Source organism: Ursus americanus, chromosome 12 (genome assembly GCF_024610735.1).
Source record: "Ursus americanus isolate L20-20 chromosome 12, mUrsAme1.1.p, whole genome shotgun sequence".
In the NCBI taxonomy this organism is placed as follows: domain Eukaryota; kingdom Metazoa; phylum Chordata; class Mammalia; order Carnivora; family Ursidae; genus Ursus; species Ursus americanus.
In genome coordinates, this window is record NC_142138.1 from 152,802 (window position 1) to 172,173 (window position 19,372).

The following is a 19,372-nucleotide window of genomic DNA, read 5'->3' on the forward strand; positions in this document are numbered from 1 at the left end:
TCAAGCAAACTTTGGAGACAAGGCCTTTGCTGCTGCGATGGCCCTCCTCCCTGATTCCTGGTGTCAGGTTAGTGCAAAGGTCAGAAGTAGCCAGTGTCAGCCAGTACTGGCTGAAGACAGCTCTGGGTCCCCGTGGTCAGGTGCTGCCAGCACCTTGCCCTTGTAGTCTCAGAATAGAAGAAAGACCTGGCAACTTAAAGGAATGCCCCTGAGGCAGAAGTCTCATTTCAACCTGCATATTGCAGACTGGTAAGCTTTGGGGGAGGGGGGTTGCGGAAGAGACGCTTCTAACGCACCTCTGAATTGTGCCAGCAAAGAATCTGATACTCTTTGGGTCTGCTTTTCACGAGGGCACTGTTAGATGGCATCGTAAATTTATCCTGAAACCCTTTAATTGTTTGAATCTCTGCATGGGTTAAGAAGAATTTTGCTCCGGGACTTGGATTCTCTTCATTTAATTTGTACCTCCTCTCCTGACGTATTTTCGGAAAGGAGGGACTAGGCCAATCACAGTGTTTCATGGTGCCTGTCATACCCTGCTGATTGTCCCCACCATTTATGTCCCTCTTGTTACTCATTTCAGAAAGATTTCCGAGTACAGGAACTCCCACTGGCTCGTATTAAGAAGATTATGAAACTGGATGAAGATGTGAAGGTGAATTCATAATTCGTTTTTATTGTTCGTATTGAAGCTATAACGATGGGTAGGTTGTTGCTCATTTCTGTAGCGCTCAAAGTTTGGTTAAACAGAATGAAAATATCGTTATTGTCTCTTGCTTGTTTTATTTGGTTCCTGCCTAAAATTGTTAAGTGAGCTTAAATTGGACAGTTTTAATTATTACATGGTGCTTCTCTGGAAATTAGGGATATCCTGTTTTTCAGATGTTGATAATATGCTGAGGGTTTGCTTTTTGAATCAGCCGTCCTTTTCATTGCGCAGGGTAAACACAAATCATCAAATCAGCAGGACAGCGCCATCTCCTCAGTTAACATCTTACTGCAGTCTCTGTTGTTGCTATGAGCTCTACGCTCTAAGAAATGTTTGATAACGATATTTCTCCTGTTATGACTTTCTGTGAGTTGTTTTATGTGACCCATCGCCTGTGAGAAGGTTTCCTTGCAGGCGGCTATTTCTGATTCCTAGGAGCCCACTTCCCATTTCAACTCTCGGAGAGAGAACAACGCACTCTCCTTATCACCCAAAACTAATAGTCCCTTGTGTTTGTATAGAAAGCTAATAGTTCACAATAATTTGCCCTTTTATTAACTCTCACTTCCTTCTCATGGTGACCCTGTGAGATTCGATAGGATAGGAATTATTAGTGCCTTCATAAAGATATGGAAATAGACACAAAGAGGTTAAAAGTAACTTACCCAGAGTAGAAGATCCAAGATCCCTGTTCTTACCTCCTGCTTCCTTAACTCCGTGGCTGTGTCCTGCATGGCTATATATCCTGCACAGACCACCTCACCAAGGGCTCAGAGCCTTGTTTGACCAAGAGCTTGAACTTTGAAGTCAGACATGGCAAGGCAGTTTACATTAGTTGAGCACTTACTAAATGCCGGGCCGTGTGCTGGGTGCTTTTACATGGAGCACCTAATTTGATTCCCACAGCAACACGGGAAGGTTGTCTTCTTTTCAGTATGTGAAAAATAAAGCCCAGAAGGATGGGAAGCCTGAAATTTTACCTAAATCCATCGACTCTCAAACTCATTATCTTTCCCCCCATTGTCTCTCCTTGGATTAGAACCTAAACCCTGCCACTTACTGGCTCTGTGGCCATGGACAAGTCACATCTCCTCTCCTAAACCTTAGTTTCTTTGAAAGTCTATTATGAAAGTAAGAAAGTGCATGGTATGTCCTAGAAAAGTAAGTATTTTTCTTCCCTCTTCCTTTCTTCTACCCGCTACCTGCTTTGTCCCTGCTTGTGAATTTATTTTACCTTGGAATCTCTTGAGGCTTTCACCTTCTCATTTTCCAAACCTTGCCCCCTTGTCCATGTCAGGACATGAGGCAAGGGACAAATGGACTGGTTTGAATGACGTGCTGGTGATTGACAGGAAGGGCCTACGTCTGTTGCAGATGATCAGTGCAGAAGCCCCTGTGCTCTTTGCCAAGGCAGCCCAGATTTTTATCACAGAGTTGACTCTTCGAGCCTGGATCCACACAGAGGATAACAAGCGCCGGACTCTGCAGGTAACATTGTAGATGCATGTGGGAAAACTGGACAGGCAGCTGCCTTTGCCTTCACCTGCTTCTCTTGCGTGGTTGTTCTTCCTTAGATTTCTGTCAAGCTGATGTGTGAAATTGGCATCTTCCTCCACTGTTGTGAGGCAGACCTACCCTATAGCCATGACAGTAGTTCCCCACCAAGAATCTTCATTGCCAGTTCTTGTGGTTTTCACAGCTCAGTGACTGAATTCCTCACTTGGTGAGCCCCCACTATAAACAGGCTAATGTGATACTGATCTATTTCTAGATGTAAACAGCTTCTGGTTGGAAGCCTTGAGAGACTCCAGGAAAGGATAGTCCCAGGAAGAATCCATCTCACCTACCTCATTTGCCCTTTTTGTTTCTTGTCTGCCTTCCTGGGAATCCTTTCTTCCTCCTTTTTCATTTTCTTTTTATTTTAATCCAGAAAAATCAACATTCATATTGTGTGAAGACCCTTGGTCATTGGCTCTAGAGGCCTTTCTCTTAACAGCCAGGTCCTAGTTCTTGGAGGAAAGGTTTCCCAGACATGGAGGAAGGGTGTGACAGATAGAAGATACTGGCAGTCTTTCAGTAAAAAACCCAAGAAAATGTTTTCTCCTTTGTTTCCTTTTACTTACAAATCGAATGCATATTTATTCTGCAAATATTTATTGAACACCCACAGTGTGCCAAGCGCTGTTCTGGGCTCCGGGGATTAACACGGCATTAATACACAAAACAGACCAAAATCCCCACCCTTGGGAAACTTATATTCTAGTGCAGCTAAATATGGCGAACTACCTTATGCTGCTTTGAAGGCAGCCTGTGGCTCTAGAGAGATCCAGTTAAAGCTACCTTCAAGGTCAATTCAGATTAAAAAATAAAATGAGAAAAACACTTGGACAGGTCCTTCAAAGAAGAACATATCCTGGGACACTCAGTCAGTTAAGCATCTGACATTGACTCAGGTCATGATCTCAGGGTCCTGGGCTCAAGCTCCATGTTGGGCTCCCTGCTCAGAGGGGAGTCAGCTTGAGATTTTCTCTCCCTCTCCCTCTGCTCCTCCCCCTACACACACACTCTCTCTCTCTCAAATAAATAAATAAATAATCTTAAAAAAAAAAAAAAGATATCCAAATGACCAATATATATGTGAATAGGTGTGTGCCATCATTGTCCCCTGGGAAATAGAAATTAAAACGATGAGATATTTGTTTATACCCACTGGAATGGGACTGACAGTACCAAGTGTTGATGAGGAAGTGGAGGGACTGGAACTCCTGCAGTACCGCTGGGCAGAGTTCAAAGTGGTACAATCACTTTGGGAAACTATTTGGCACTTCCTAATAAGCTTAAACACATCCCTACTGTATGACACAGCCATCCCACTCCTAGGTATATACCCCAAAGGGTGGACTTCCTTGTATGAGAATGTTCATAACAGCCTTATTTATAATAGCCAAAGACTGGAAACAACTCAAGTGTCCACCAACATGGGGATATATAAACAAAAGGGATATGTTCACAAAATGGATTACTGCTCAACAGTAACAACAACAAAAAATGATTGATCCGTGCAACATGGGTGAATCTGAAAAATTATGTTAAGCAAAAGAAACCAGAGGAAAAAATTATATAGCCTACGATACCATATACTGTCACCATCTGTGGTGATAGAAATCAGAGTAGTGGTTGCCTCAGATTCGGGGGGAGGGCAATTGGTTGGAAAGGGATAGAAGGACACTTTTTATAATCTAATCTAGGTGATAGCTACCTGGCTGCATACATTTATTAAAATTCATCAAGCTGTGTCCTTAAGATTTCTGTGTTTTACTGAAGACGAGTATTCAGCAAAATATCACTAGCATTAAGAAAGGCAAAATAAAATGTTAAAAAGACCAACTGAAGTATATTTGTGTTTCCAAAATACTGTAGAACACTTTGGGGTATGTTTGGAGGTGCTTATTACTTTGTTCCCCACCCCTGCCTCTCCCCCAGTTTCATCCATAGACGAGCTGTTTAGATAGCTTTGAGTAGGTGACATCATCAGGAATGTGATACTATATCGTACTGATCTTAAATGAGACCTGGCAGCCTTAAGATGCTCCCTGCTTCGGTTGGAGGGTTTATTATCAAGCGGGTGGTTGGCAAGAAGGGTGGATTGGAGTTTTGCGTTTCAGTGGCTTGGGGCCGTCACAGAGACAAGGGAAGGAAAAAACAGAAAATTTCCATCCCCTTTTATCTGGTGAGTCACCTCTTTTAAGATGTGATATATAGAGATTGCTAGGGATTCCTGTTACCATGTTGACTTTCTTCCCCAACATTTTATTACAAAAACATTCAAACGTAAGCAAAATTAATAGTGAGCACCTGTATACTCACCGCCTAGATCCTGCTGTTAACAGTTTACCTGCTTCATCCTCCTGTCTGTCCCTCTGTCCATCAAGTTACCTATTTTTTTTTTAAGCGGCTCCACGCTGGGCTCCAGTGCAGGGCCCAAACTCATGACCCCGAGATCCAGACCTGAGCTGAGATCAAGGATGCTTAACTGACTGAACCACCTAGGTGCCCCCATCTATTTTTAAATGCATTTCAAAGTTTACTTTCCCCTAAAGACTTCAACACGCATATCATTCACTAGAGTTCACTACTTTTTCCTGTTTTATTTTTTTTTTTGCTTTAAAATTTTCATACAGTGAAGTAAATCTTAAGGATACGTAGTGTGTTAGTTGTTAATTTTTTTTTTTTACTTTTTAATTTTTTAAAAAATTTTAATTTTATTTAGAGAAAGGGAGTATCACTCTTAGAATTCCATTGGAACAGGGCTTGGTTTCAGAATCATTCAGTCAATTCTAGTAACTTCAGACTTCTGGTATTCATATCACATTAAACAAGATTTAAACCATGGATTTAACATTATGACTTTATTTTTTATTTGTATATTTGTTTATTTTTGAAGATTTTATTTATTTATTTGAGAGACAGCGAGAGAGAGAACACAAGTGGGGGGAGAGGGAGAAGCATGCTTCCTGCCGAGCAGGGAGCCCAATGTGGGGCTCGATCCCAGGACCCTGGGACCATGATCTGAGTCAAAGTCAGACGCTTAACAGTTGAGCCACCCAGGCGCCCCTAACATTGTGATTTTAAATTCCAAAATACAAATCATAGCCGTGTGGGAACTAACATTCTATAGATCCGGTAACTAGAAAATATTGTAATAATTTTTTAATTAGGATTTCAATAGAGATCCCAAAAGGTTATAAGATTGAGTAATAGCCTAACTTTGTAACCACCCAAAGAACAGAAACCTGCCAGTTGAGATTGCTAGATTTGTACAAACTAGCCAGAGGATGATAATTTAATAGCTGTGGGGAGGACTTGGGGTAGGATCCAGCAGAGGTGGAAGTCGTAATTGGAGGCTCAAACACCCGGTTTGTAGAGCCTGAACTACATCTGTATCTTTGTCAGTGTCTGTCCATCAAGTCTGACGTGAAGTTTTAGGAGTTCGGCTGTGTGGATTTCAGCTCTAGGCTTGGCCGTGGTTCTTGAGTTTGGTTTAGAAGTCATCGTCTTCTCTTACTTGTGATGTGGAGGGTATAAAGCCAGGTGAACTAGTTTCTCCCCAGGCTAATTTTTCACCCTGCTTTTCTTTGTTACAGAGAAATGATATCGCCATGGCAATTACAAAATTTGATCAGTTTGACTTTCTCATCGATATTGTTCCAAGAGATGAACTGAAACCTCCGAAGCGTCAGGTGAGCTGGGAAGGCCGGAGAGCGCCGCGCACGCTGGTGTCAGACACGCTCCTTTCCTCTCTCAGCTCAAGTCAGTTGCTGTTCCTTTTGCCTTTCTTTCTCTAGACCAGATCCATCCTTAACATCTCCCTCTGTTACTCATTTATGGATACTTTTAACTCAGTGCCTCGGAGGTGGTATTTCAGTGAAAGTAGACAAAATGAGAATTAAAGACAAGTTACAAACAGTAAAGTGAAGCTCTTTTCAAGGTGCCCTAGGGAGTCTCTCAGAGTTCTTAACCTGGGATGGGAGAACATGCCCAGCTAGGTACAGATTTTAGATTTCTAGGGTTTCAAGAAACCGCGTCTCTATGTGCACAGTGGTGTTTGGAGTGAATGGACTTGGGTTTTCTCTTACTCTGGATTGCGGTTCTCTGTGTAGTGCTCGGGCTATACATTAGATCACCTGCTAGGGCTTAAAAAATACTAGCGTCCAGGCTTCACCCCACACCAGCTGAATCAGAATCTGTGAGGGGGAGGCCCAGGCTGCAGTACTTCCTAAAGCTTTTCAGATGTGTTTAATGTGCAGCCAGATTTGAGAACCACCACTTAAACCGTTTTCTAAGCAATCACGGGAAAGAATGTGAATATCTGTCTTTGCCTCTCTTTTGCCTGCCCCTCTCCAAAGGTCACACTGACTTTTTTTCAGCACCTTGGGTGCATCAAGCTCTTAATTGCAATTGTAATAGACCCCTTTCCTGTATAGCTCATTGTTTGAGGCACGCAGATTGCATGACTCAGTAGGTGTGGTTAGAGACACTCGGGGAATAGTGGCAGTGTCTGGCAGGAGCAAAGCTGTGCTTTGTTCTGCTTGCTTTATCTTGTTAATAAAATTTTAAGTGTTTATAATGAATTATTTCATGATACATTATCCGTAGAACAGAGTCATTCAGTGACAACCATTCTCCTATGCTGTCTCGCACTAAGAACCAGTCAGGAAGTGTAGAAGTGGGCATCTTAAAGAACATCTGTAATCCTGACCCTGCCTGGGGGCCTTTGGATAGGCAGGCCCTCTGTCCCCTCCTTCCTAGAGCAGGGCGCCTCACTGCGGCTCCGTTCTTTCTGGGCAGTCTTTGCTACTGTAAACATCCTTGACTGGAAGCTGTAAGGTGTTCAGAGGAGCTTTCAGTCGGATGTTTACAGCGGCAGGCTGCCACGGTCGTCCCCGGCTGCGCATCACCTTTGAAACCATTGCAGGTTTGTGCCCAGGGGCTCAGTTCCTCCTCTTGGGGTGTTTCCCTCCTCTCTGAGAAGTCCCTACAACAAGAACTCAGACCACTTCCTCCAAAACAAATGCTACCACACCCCTGCTCTCCTTGTTGGAATTTGTATCAGAAGCCCCCTTTAAAAACACGGTGGTGAGCTCTGTGACAAAATCAGGCCTTGTGCTAACTCCTGCTCGCTCTCTGTGGGCTGTCTGCTAAACCAACCAGCTGGAGGGAAGGATCATGTCTTGTCCCTTCCTCAGGTTCTCAGTGCCTGGCTCTCTCCGGGTGTCCAACAGCTCCTAGTTCCATCCTAGCCTGACTCAGAATGCTGTGATCCATCTCCTTTTAAAGTGTGTCGCTGAAACAGCTCCTTGCTGCCTGGATTCAGGTCTTTGTAGGTGTTCAAGCCATTGATTGGCATCCTATTGGGGACAGCTGCTGCCTGGCCTTTGAAAGGTTGAGATTGCTGAAAGCTGGCCTGAAATTCTAAGCACTTTTAATCCTCTGTAGACGTGAAGTTTTCCCCAGTTCCAAATTGGCTGGCACCTCCTTAAGTCCTTTAAAAGCGCCTACTCTCCAAAACTCACCCTTTCTGAAGGAGGCAGCAGTTCATTTCTGGCTACTGAAGCGAATGTACTTTTTTCAGTCTGGGGCTGGCTGCACAACTCTGTAGTGATGGCCCGAGGATGGGACGCTGCTCATTTCTGACATTTGTCAGTCTCCACTTCTGAAAAGATTCCAAGAGCAAGCCCTCTGGTTGGGGAGGCCACCGTGAAAGCTGGGCAAGTGCCCCATTCTGGATTGATCCAGTCATTCCGAGATTGTTCTAGCATGGGGTAGTTTCCCACTGTTGGGGAAAGAAACTAGCCAGAAATACTGAATTGTAGATCTAAGGTCCTTGACTTCTCAGAGATGCTTGGATATTTCTCTTGTTCTTCGGGGAAGCAAGTAAAGACTATTCAGAAGCAGAGGAGAGTTGAGGCTGACTTCTACCCTACTAAAGCTGTGAGTTGAAAGTTCCTGCCCATTGAAATGTCATTTTCTCTTCACCCGTTTCTTTAAACCAAGCATAATCATTCCCTTGCTAGCTTGCCCTCCATTGGCCAGATGAGTCTTCATGATGCAGAAGAACCTTAGATGTGCCTCCTTCCATTCCAGTGATTCAAGAGCAGTCATGCCTGGTCCTCACACCACCAACCTAAGCGCTTCTACTTGGTACTTGCAGAGTGTCCTAGACACTGCCTAGTTCATAAACAACTTAAGAGGGTGTGGTAGGCAGTATAGGAGAAGCTCTTTACCTGCTGTCACAGTTTTTGGCAAGGAGTATTTTGGCTTCTGAAAGGGGTGCTTCAAGGATTTGCTTTTTGTCTGGTAGGAAGACTACTCACCTGCAGGTCGGTTGCAGGGAGAGATAACTAGAGACAGAACAATCGCAGGTCAGGGCTGGGAAATGCCAGTTCCTCCCTCCTCCCTCCTCCCTGACTCCTTCAGGTTGGTTCTGGGGGAGTCTGAATCCTCTCTACCCTCTCATTTACCCAAGAGCTTTTGTAAGTTAGGTCTAGAGTATAGTGATTGATGTTTTTTATAAAATGGGAAGGTCATTCTCAGTGGAAAATAAATACACTGAACCTATTTCAAGAGCTTTAAAAAGAGCAGTTGGCCTCTGTTTCTTGGTTAAGGGAGGGTTTGAGTATTTATCCCTGCCACAGCCGAGAGCTAGTTGACAGGCTGACCTTTATGTATAATGGTGACAAGTTGAGTTGAAATGGAGGTGCTGTTGTCACAGTTACATTGTTCTGGAAAGTGAGACCTAGATGAAAAGTAAGGGGACCTCCTTTTTCTTCTGCCTCAGCATGGTTACGTTCAGGGTTCAAACTGTTTGGGTCTGAAGCACAGAACACATTAACCTAGAAAATTCGTTCATGTTTGAGGACTAGCTTAGAAACCCAGAATGTTAAAAGGGTCTGCTGAGGCTGGGTGGGTGGCCATTAGGGAATCTTGTGATGCCAAGACCCCAGTTCCTGAAAGGCTAGATGTCAGCAGTCCTAATTCTAGTATCTGGGGCCCCCAGTCACCAGGCAAGCCTTGTTCTGCAGGGGACACAAGCTTCTCCCCACACCATGGCCACAGATTCCTAGATGTAGCAAAAGAGAGTTTAGGTACTCTTTTCTGTTGGTAACAGCTGTTGGGTTCAAGAGACTATGTCCTACCAACTTCACTTTTAAAAAAGCACTTTCTGGAGCACCTGGCTGGCTCAGTTGGGAGAACGTGCGACTCTTGATCTTGGGTTTGTGAGTTCAAGCCCCACGTTGGGTATAGAGCTTACTTTAAAAAAACAAAAAAATACTTTCCTACCTGCAGCTCTCTGCCTAACTCTCTAAATCTATCCATCATTCAGCAACCTCTTATTGAGTGCCTGCCTTACAAGGGAATGAATGGTTGGAACATCAGAGGGCAAGAGAGAGTTGGTCCTCATAGCACTTTCACTCGAGCAGGGAAGGCAGTGGATCTGACAAGCAAGTACAACAAAGTGTGGTGAGGAAGGGACCATGCAGCATAGATTGGGGCACCTAACCTAGTGAGGGTATGCGGTCAGTACCCACTGTGTCACTGTCACTTTGGGGAGCTTTCAGGCAGTCTACAGCATCTCTGTACTTTGGAGAAGTGTCTTTTCTTCTTTTCTTGAACCTGGCAAACTTAGCCCAGAACAAGGAAGTGAGTAAATTAAGCTAATTTTCTGCTCAGTCAGCCCAAGTGGTTGTATGTTTCTGTTGTTTTTGTTGTCCCAGGCAGGGGCACCGTGTGTCGCAGGGCCCTCCGGAGCAGACGCCGATCTCTGTGTCAGTGGTCAGGGGCCTATCAACCCCGGACCCTCAGGCTCTAACCATGCCGTAGTGTGTGTAAACATCCTACACTCTCAGCTGTGAGCTCAAGGTGGCTGGGAGAGGGTTGTTTACTCCTTCTGCCATGGAAAACGTCAGCTGAAGAAGGAACGGTCTCTTCACCCAGCAGATCGGACAGAATGCGACCTCCCTAGTCAGCCAAGGCAGCCCCCCCCCAGCGGACAGCTGTCCCTCAGGCCCCCTGGGTTGCGCTTCTGTGGCTAAGTACAACCAGAACCAGACATGACACTGGATAGACGTGGCCCTCAGTGACTACAGAGCTCTTGATGTACTGTGAAAAGCTGGGCACTTGCCTACTGGTGCTCTCAATCCTGACATTCAATTCCAAAGCTCTCCAGCCCAGGAAAAGCCCTGTTTCCCTTTCCCCTGCCTTGTCCCTCCAGAGCTGGCGGGCACCAGATAAGGAGAGTGCTGCTATTGGTAGATTGGGGGCCAGCCTGAGAGCTTGATGTTTGGGTAGCATCTTCCCAGTGCTCGCAATTAGCACCGTCTGCAGATCACAGGCCTTGACAGCGTTTACTGACAAGCACTGCTGGTGCGTGGTTTTTAGTTACGGTAATTATTTGCCCATTTGCAACTCATCACGCAATGGGTGATTACTCTGTGCTTCAGAAAATTGGCTGTATGTTTTGTGAAGCCTATGGAATCTGTTATTTTTAGTTTGATTTAGCACAACTGGTCTCTTCGAATTCCACTTTCCCTTGGCTTCAAATGTGGAGAGCTCAGCATTCAGCCAGCAACTGCACAGAGTCCGTTTGGGGAAAGAATGGAAATTCACTGTGGCGGCTGCTGAGTCGGTTCTTTTCCTCTTACCTGCCTCTCCTTCTACCCCACAGGAGGAGGTGCGCCAGTCCGTGACTCCTGCCGAGCCCGTCCAATACTACTTCACGCTGGCTCAGCAGCCCGCCGCCGTCCAAGTCCAGGGGCAGCAGCAGGGCCAGCAGACCAGCAGCTCCACAACCACCATCCAGCCCGGGCAGATCATCATCGCGCAGCCTCAGCAGGGCCAGGTCCGTGAGCTGCACGGGGTGCCCACCAGCAAGACCGCGCCGCTTAGGTTTGGGATGGGCAAGGCCCGGCCTGGGTGGAAAGGCAGGCCACTCATCATAGAGCACTGGAGTTGAAGTCTGGAAACTTGGGTTTCTCCCAGATTCAGCCACCCAGGTGTTGAGTCACCCTAAGCTCTGTGGGCCCTGGTTTCCTCAGGGTCAGATGAGGGGAGTGCAATGAATAAGACACCCTCCAGGACCCCACAAGCTAAGGGAAAAGGTCTGTATCGTGCCCCCATGAAGAGTAGTGACACCCCCGCAGGAGCTATTGTAAGTGGACCCCGTGTCTGCTGTCCGTGCCTACGCTGGGACTGGACTGTGTCCTACCTCTAAGGAGGCGGTGAGGCATCAGTTCCAGCTTGTGTGCCTCTCCTCCTGTTGTCCCCGTCATTTCTCTGTTGCACCACAATTGTGTCAAGTGACCTTCCCTTTTTACAGTAGCAGTCAGGATATTCTCTGTCCCCAGTGGTGGTGTTGTAAAAGCAGTAACCTCCATGTCTGTTGGGGATCATGAGAGGCTGTAGAGAACTCTCCTCGAGGTCTAAATCCAAGTTCCCTATCAAGCATTAATGTACTCACCAAGCCCTGAGTCCTATCCTATGTGCTAGAGACAAAAGCATGAATAAAACAGTCCCTGTATTTAAGAATTTTCACAATCTAGTAGGGTACAAATACTTAAAGATTATAATACCACCACATGGGAAATGCAAGAAACTCGTAGGGCTGTGTAAAGGGTTTTATGGGATCACATCAAAAGGGATATCAAACAAAAGTGAGGGAAGTGGTAGAAGCGAATGTCAGAAAAGATTCCCTGAAGGGAATAATACAAGTCTTAGGGGAACAACGGCAACGAACCAGATAAAGGGGGAAGGAAGGCTTTCCAGGAGAGAGCACAGCACAGGCAAAGGCTTGGTGGTGGGAAACTGCACGGGGAGTGGTGGGAGGTTGCAGTCAGCATGGGGGACATCTGGGCAAGTCTGAAAAGAGAGGCAGAGGACACATCCCTCATTTAGCATCCAGGTCTTAGTGGTGTTTGCCTGTCCCGTGGGAAGCCGCGCCCGATCCAGAGCGGCCAGCTGGCCAGTGTGCGCTGGAGTCATTCTGCTGCTTGGTGAAGCCAGCGTGCACTTCATTTCCTTCCCGTGTCTGGCATGCCTAGAAAGGAGTCCAAGGTCCTGAACTTAGTAAATTCATCCTGACCCCCCTCCCTTTACTTGGCTCTCCAAATTCATCTGCTCCAGACTTGACTTTGGCCATGTCTCAAGTGAACTATCACGGTTGCTTTGGATTCTTCTGTACTACATGTGCCTGTCTGTCACTGAAGAGGCTTTGGGAAGCTGCAGCGTTTGAACCATAGAGATGTTTGGGGCCTGGGAAGATATTCTGTACTATGAGCCTAAAAATCTGTGTGGCTTTTTCCCATCTTTTATTTTGGAGAGTTAACTTTAGCAGTGCTCTGGGCCCAGAGGACTCTGAGTATTGTTAATTAATGTCAAGGTGAGTTTAGGTGTCCGTGGAAGGGGTTTGTGCCTAATTAACTGCTTGTCGTTAACTCCTTGGTCAGCCTAATGACTCTGAGCTGGGCTTGAATCAGCTTTCTCATCACTGTTCTTTCTAGACCACACCCGTGACTATGCAGGTGGGAGAAGGTCAGCAGGTGCAGATTGTTCAGGCTCAGCCCCAGGGTCAAGCCCAGCAGGCCCAGAGCGGCACCGGACAGACCATGCAGGTGATGCAGCAGATCATCACGAACACAGGGGAGATCCAGCAGATCCCGGTAAGCCCTGCTCTGCCCACACGTGCAGGGCACTGTGCTCCTGTGGTAACGGGTGTGCTTACAGGTCTCACGTGCACACACAGCATGTTGCGTCTCCCCGCGTGTGTGCATGTATGCGTGCGTGTGTGTGTACATACATTGCTCTAAACCAATACCCGTTACCCCAGGCCATGACTTGCTTCGCTGTATGCTCCCCGTTTCCCTTTGGTCCAGCTCCGGTTCACCACTGGAGGGCTGCCGCTCTTGATTTCCCTGCGCTCCACCTACGCAGAGTGCTCGTAACCACTATTCCATGCCAAGACCCAAAGGCCCTGTGAGGCAGTCCTGTCTTTTGACTAGCAGAGACTAAGAGGGAGGTGTACAGGGAGGGCCATAAATACACTTGTTGCATATTCATGAGTCAGTTCCCAGTGGAGCCTGCAGCAAAGTGTATTTTCGGCTTTCATTTAACTTACCCGTCCCGTCACTGTGGACTGCCGCTTCCTGTGTGCCTTGAGGGATTTCATTTCTTGGATTTGTTGGCTTTTTTACTTGTACTTGCTCTTTTGTAAAAAAAAAAAAAAATGTCCTATCTTAACACTTGCCATCTATACATTGGTCATTTTGCCACCCAAATTTGTGGAAAGTGAGTGACATGGAGCAGTCCTTCTGTTTCCTGCCCTTTGCCCTTCCTATTATAAATGACATGTAGGCAGAGAAACTCACTTGGACTTGGTTAACCGCTTCCTCTTTGAAAAAAGCCCCATTTTTGGAACTGTTCTTATTAAGTTAACAGAGTAATAGACCAAGAGAAACCTGAAGGAAAGTGGAGTGTGTGTGTCTCTGTGTATCTTTCTGTCTCCCCTCCCACCTTCCCCCCCGTTTCTCGTAGTTTGGTGCACTCTCCCTCTGCTGGAGCTGGCTCTCTCTCTCTCATACACACATAGACACACACACACCCATCAGTTCCAGGTGCCTTGCCTCACTGTCTCAGCCACTAACCCCAAGACCTCTCTTGAATGGTTCTGTTTTACATGTGAAGGCGCCAGAACAAGTTCACTTAAGCCAGAGAAGAGTTCCCACTTTGCAGTAACTAACTCAAGTCTTTTTAAGCCTCCGGGGCACAGGCTTTAGCACACATTTGTTGCAGAATTCGCTATACTCAGATACCTTCTGCAGGAGTCTGCATTTCTAAATTTCTCAGTGCTCACCCCAATAGAGAGGACCTTCAGGAAGGAAACTTTGCTTCTCCTTTGAAAGCCCAAAGGGGAGGCTTTTTTGTCTTGTAGTTAACACCAAAAAGCTGCCAGGCTCCCCAGACCTATCCCTGTGGTAGAGGACTGAGGGCAGAGCATCACCAGATGTCTAAACCTAAGTCTAAAAGAGGAGCTTCTTGTTCTGAGAACTGCTTGGAACTATCTGGCTCATAGCTTTTCAGTCACGTCTGAGTTTCTGCAAAGAGCTCTTCCCAGCTGGGAAATGTAAAATCCCTGTGGCTGTCAGTGCACCTTCCCTGTTCTTGGGATAAGGCTTTAGGATTTCATCCTGTGTTCCTTGGCTGGAGTTCTGGTGACTCCTGGGACCAGGCACCGTGAGTCCCAGCAGATGAGGCTTCCCAAGCCTCCACCCAGCTGCCTTCATCCCCAAAAACGACTTAGTGTTGTTGCCTGGAAGCCACATTATGGGACTTAAGGGGGGCAGTCTGGGCCTGGCATCACAACTTCCCAGCAGCTCTTCTTGGCATGTTCTCAGAAAGAAGTGACCGCCCGTCACAATATCTTGCCCTGTCTCCTGTGAACCAGATTCTTAACCGGTTTAGATTTTATGTCCCTTCATTTTGCTATAAGTGGAAAGTTCTGGAATCTGGTCTACCAAGAAGTTCCAAGAACTACACTAACTACCAAGTGTTAGTCTTCTGGTGGCTCACATCCTCTTTGAGGCTGAAGTTGCAGAGAAGTGGTGTGATTTAACACTGCCTGCAGTACTACAGCTTCATTGATCCGCACTTCCCTCATGGAAGTAAACTTCCCTGCAAGGGAATTCGCTCTTGAAGGCGAGGGGAGAACTCTGCTCCAGGACAAAGAGGCATGACTTGCGTGTTCGCCTCGAGAAGCTTACCCTAGCAACAATGGCAGGCTGGGCAGCCAGGGAGGGTGGTATCTGGGCCCCCAGGTAGAGACCAGTCTGTCCTCCTGGCACCTCTTTCATCCCCCAAATCCCGAATGTGAATGTCTGCAGTGCTCTGCTGACTCTCCTCTGCTGAGCCACGTTCCTCTCCTGCAACCAGCCGCCTTGGTCTCTCCATTCCCGCCCGAGGCACTGAGACTTTATGGTACACTGGAGCGTTAAGAGCCTGAGTTAAGGCTTTTAGTGCACAATTAAATGTAGCATGTGGTATTATTGTATTATCTGAGACTTAATCTTAAGCATGAGGGACTCTAAGGGCATTTTTGTAGCTTTGGTTTCCCATGATGGGGTTTTCTGTGAAAGGTTTATTGATTCAGCTTCCCCTCGGGAGGAGTTTGGCCAGAAGCTAGTGCTGAACACCAAGGATCCTAAAAGTCCCACAGACCCCCATTGGTCCTGGCTCTTGGGGACCGAGATAGTGGAGCAGGCCAGCTTTTTCTTCCAAGATGTGCAGTATGAGGTTGGGCAGGACTAGGGCTGGGGTGCGGAGTGACAACCATCTGCTTTGGGCTCCTGGCAGATGCTGGAGGTCTTCTCAGTATTACATCAGCCATCCGAGGAGCTGGGGTGGCGGAGTTTGGAGATAGAGGGGAGAGTGGCCCACATTTAAGGTACAAAGCATTCCGATCATCTCTGACAGTCTTTGGGATAAAATCCTAAGATAAACTGAGCAGACGCCTAAGAGCCAGTGAATGTTAAGGGTGTGGCCATGCTATTCCTCACGTATGTGACCAGATCCTCTGGGAGTTTTCTCCAAAGTCCTTTAAGGGAACATACCCTCTTCTGTGTTTTGTGACTTGCCAGGTGGGGATGTTACGGTTTTGCTTGTGTTGACCTCTGTTGAAGAGAAACTTTTCAGAGGAGGCTTCTTTGGAGGGCTCAGGGGGGTAGGGGGGCCAGTCAGCACCTCTGGTCGTGGGAAGTTTGCCTGTTGAGGTCGAACTCGGTCTCCTGTACCTGCTTGTGTCCTGCTCCAGGTGCAGCTGAACGCCGGCCAGCTGCAGTACATTCGCTTAGCACAGCCTGTATCAGGCACCCAGGTCGTGCAGGGACAGATCCAGACACTTGCCACCAATGCTCAACAGGTACGTGCCCCAGAGATGCAGGGCTTGGGTAGGGGACCGGCCGAGCTGGCTTCTGGCTGGAAAGGAGGGCTCGGCAATCGCTCTCTTGCCGCCTCACCCTTCGGCAAGAGCCGCCGCCACACCCTGCACATCTGCTTACCCCAAAGGACAGACGGGGCTTATTGGAGGTTGGATTCACAGTGTGTCTCTTACTAGCTTGTTTTTGAGGAACAAAGACACGCGAAGGAGGGGAAGTCTCAAGGACTCTTGAAGAAAGCCGCATGTATGTGTGTGCATGTCTGACCAGAGGAGGCGTTCTGACAGCCTGCCTCTTCGTCAGGCTGAGTTTCCGTCTTCAGAGCCAAATAGCAGTTGTGTCCTGGCACTCCCGCGCGCTTTGGAAAGCTTGCATGGATTTTCCCTCCTTGTGCACACCTAGCCAGAGACTGCCCCCGTCATCTCCTCTCGTGCCCTAAGGGACGGAGGACTGTGAGCCACAGGTGCTGAGGGGGCAGCCCCCCGGGCTCGGGGCTTGGGGGCCATGGGCATCATCTACAGGGAATGGGGAATGCTGGTCCAGGGGAGGCATTGTTAATGGAGTCTTCTGCCTCAGACCCAAAAAAAGCAGCAATCGTTTAAGAGCTGGACCCGTCTGGCCCAGTTGCATTTCTGGTGATGTATCTATTGACAGTGGTGACAGAGCTGAATTGTAGAGCAGGTCTCCAAAGATCTCATTTGGAAAAATAGGAGGAATGAGCCAAAAGCAAGGCTTTGGAGTTCCATATAGTCTCTGGGATCATTAAAGGACCCACTCCAGACTCAGTCCTTGGTTCACATAAGGGCTTGGGCTTTTCCCTAACTTCCTTGGGGCTCACTGGCATGGAGTCACATCTCCAGACTGGTCACACCTTTACATACCCCTCTTTTTTTAAAAAATGAAAGCAAAAACAAAAACCTTATAAGATTCTAACCTGGGATCCAAAAACTTTTCATGGCATGGGGGTGGAAGGAAATGAGAAGGAAGCGTTTTTGGTTCCTCAGAGGTCAGTTCGGGGACCAGAAACTAAAGCCAGAAAGTGGGGAGAGTCAAGTTTTCAGACAGGGGCGGGGGGAAGCAAGAAGGGGACACCTGAGGGCAGTTGGAGTCTGCATTACAGCAGATCTTAATTGTGACAGCCTGGCACATAGTAGGTATTTGTATGTGTTTGTTGAATGAATAATATGTAAATGGAATTTAAAGGTAAATGCAACTTTCTTCTCAGCTCATGTGAAGGGCAGTCCTGCTGGCCACGGGGCACAGTTGACCGCATCTATGAAGAATATTTTCCATTTGTCTCAGGGTCATTCATTTATTCCGCAGACATTTTCTTGCATACTTACTGTGCACTGGGGGTTGTAAAGACAAAACGTAGAGCTTCTACCCTCCAGACTGGTAGGAGGGGAAGGACCCCAAACAAGGCACAACAGTAAGAAACCCTCCTGAAGCCCTTGCATGGGTAAGCCTGACGGGTTGTTTTTGGCTGTCGGGAGGACACTCGAGAGGACAGTCCTTGCCTGGCAGGTTGGCTGTGATGGTTCCAGGAGGTGGTACACAGAGGACGTTACTAGGCCGACGTTCCGTAGGTACACATATGCACACGAGCACGCTTCCGTCCTCCTGGTCTCCCGGGCTGTGTCGAGCAGCTGGCACGCTGTGGTGCAGTTCTGCATGTCAGCACAGTTCTCGCGCGTACTTACAATCCCCACGTGAGGTTGTAAGTACATGTGGTGAACGTTTGCTGCGCTCCACCCGCCTCCATCCCCCCCCCCCCCACCCACCCAGAGGGCTGCGCGCGGCCTGTCTCGGAAAAAGTACTTCATGGTGTGCCACAGGGGCCTCCGGGGCCAAGGCCACCTCCTTGCCAGGGTGTTTCCTATTCCAGTCAGATAATCTCGGTGATACGGGTTTGGTTTGAAGCCCACCTTCCAAGAATGAAAGGGACGACTCACCACTCTGCCCCACGTTTTGCAGTCTGCATTCACTGGCTGAGGGACTCTCGGGTTTTCTGCCTAAGCCGTGAATGTGAGGCCTTGCCATGTTAGCAACTAGGAGCTTGCAGTGAGGGGCAGGCGGGGGACAGGTGGACGTTAAGAGAGATGGTTTGGAAGTTGTATCTGTTTCACGCTCCGGGGTCGTCTGTGGTCCTGTGTGCAGTGCCAGCTCTGAGTAGCCATCAGTAGTAGGGGCTGCTTTCCTGCTACTCCTTAAGCACCTGTTCTATGCCAGGCCTATTCTGGGCACTTTATATGCGTTGTCTCGTGTGGTCTTCACCACCTACTCCTGGTTGTGGGCTGTGGGAGGGGTATACCGGACCCTGCAGCTGACCTGCCTCCTCTGCCGTCTTGATTCCTGCAGATCACGCAGACAGAGGTGCAGCAAGGACAGCAGCAGTTCAGCCAGTTCACGGATGGACAGGTAGGACACCCGGTCTGGGCAGGGGCCGAGGGTGGGGGGTTGTCAGGGGTAGCAGGTGAGATCCGTGGGTTTGGATGGTTAGGGCAATGGTCCCATTTTCTGCTAACGAGTGGGCAGAAATTGTTAAAGCAAGCACAGTCTTTAATTCGGAGTGCCAGTCCTTTAGATTTAGACTTGTGGGAGCTGAAAATAATCTTAGACATTATATAGCCGCAATCCCCATTTTACAGATGAGTAAACTGAGGCCCAGAGATGAGACGTGTCTTGTCTGTGCTCACTCAGCTCTTCATTGCAGAACCAGAATGCAGGTCTTCTGATTCCCTTTCTAGGACTTGTTTTTTTTCCAAGCTAGGCTGCTTTTTAATAGCATGGATTAGTTGAAATGCAGGGAACGTGTAACCTCTCGAGCTCTCTCGGTGCCTGGAATTCAGTAATTCTAAACTGTGAGGAAGAAATCTTTCCCTTTCCCTCCGCCTTTCCCCTCACACTAGTGGTCCCAGAGACCCCTGAGTACATGACAGGCGACGCACCCAAGCCTATGTTCTCTGCTGCCCAGAAGGGAGAGGAGCTGGCATCAGGACCCACCTCCGGCCTCTGCCCGCACCACGTTCTAGGCTCACATGCCAGGGCCCCTGTGACGGGGTCTTTTCCTGTGGGGTTTTTGGGGGGACACCTGACAAGTCAAGTGTCCATTTGGCTCTGTCCTTCCATAGCGGCTATGTGAGCTGCTTCTCAGTGCCTCACGGGCCTTGGCTTATACGTG

General features: G+C 47.8%; 1 protein-coding gene across 9 annotated transcripts in view; it reads left to right on the forward strand.

Annotated features, from left to right (window-relative positions):
- NFYC (nuclear transcription factor Y subunit gamma) overlaps positions 1 to 19,372 on the forward strand; it is a 64,102-nt gene that overhangs the window by 43,329 nt on the left and 1,401 nt on the right. For 7 of the 9 annotated variants that reach the window (XM_045799864.2, XM_045799863.2, XM_087865777.1 and 4 more), the window contains 7 exons: positions 584 to 655; positions 2,084 to 2,197; positions 5,854 to 5,949; positions 10,935 to 11,108; positions 12,766 to 12,924; positions 16,068 to 16,175; positions 18,550 to 18,609. In XM_045799864.2, coding sequence (XP_045655820.1) covers positions 584 to 655; positions 2,084 to 2,197; positions 5,854 to 5,949; positions 10,935 to 11,108; positions 12,766 to 12,924; positions 16,068 to 16,175; positions 18,550 to 18,609 — 783 coding nt within the window. The remainder of the gene's footprint in view (positions 1 to 583; positions 656 to 2,083; positions 2,198 to 5,853; positions 5,950 to 10,934; positions 11,109 to 12,765; positions 12,925 to 16,067; positions 16,176 to 18,549; positions 18,610 to 19,372) is intronic. The other 2 variants (XM_045799861.2, XM_045799866.2) reach the window with 1 other exon arrangement.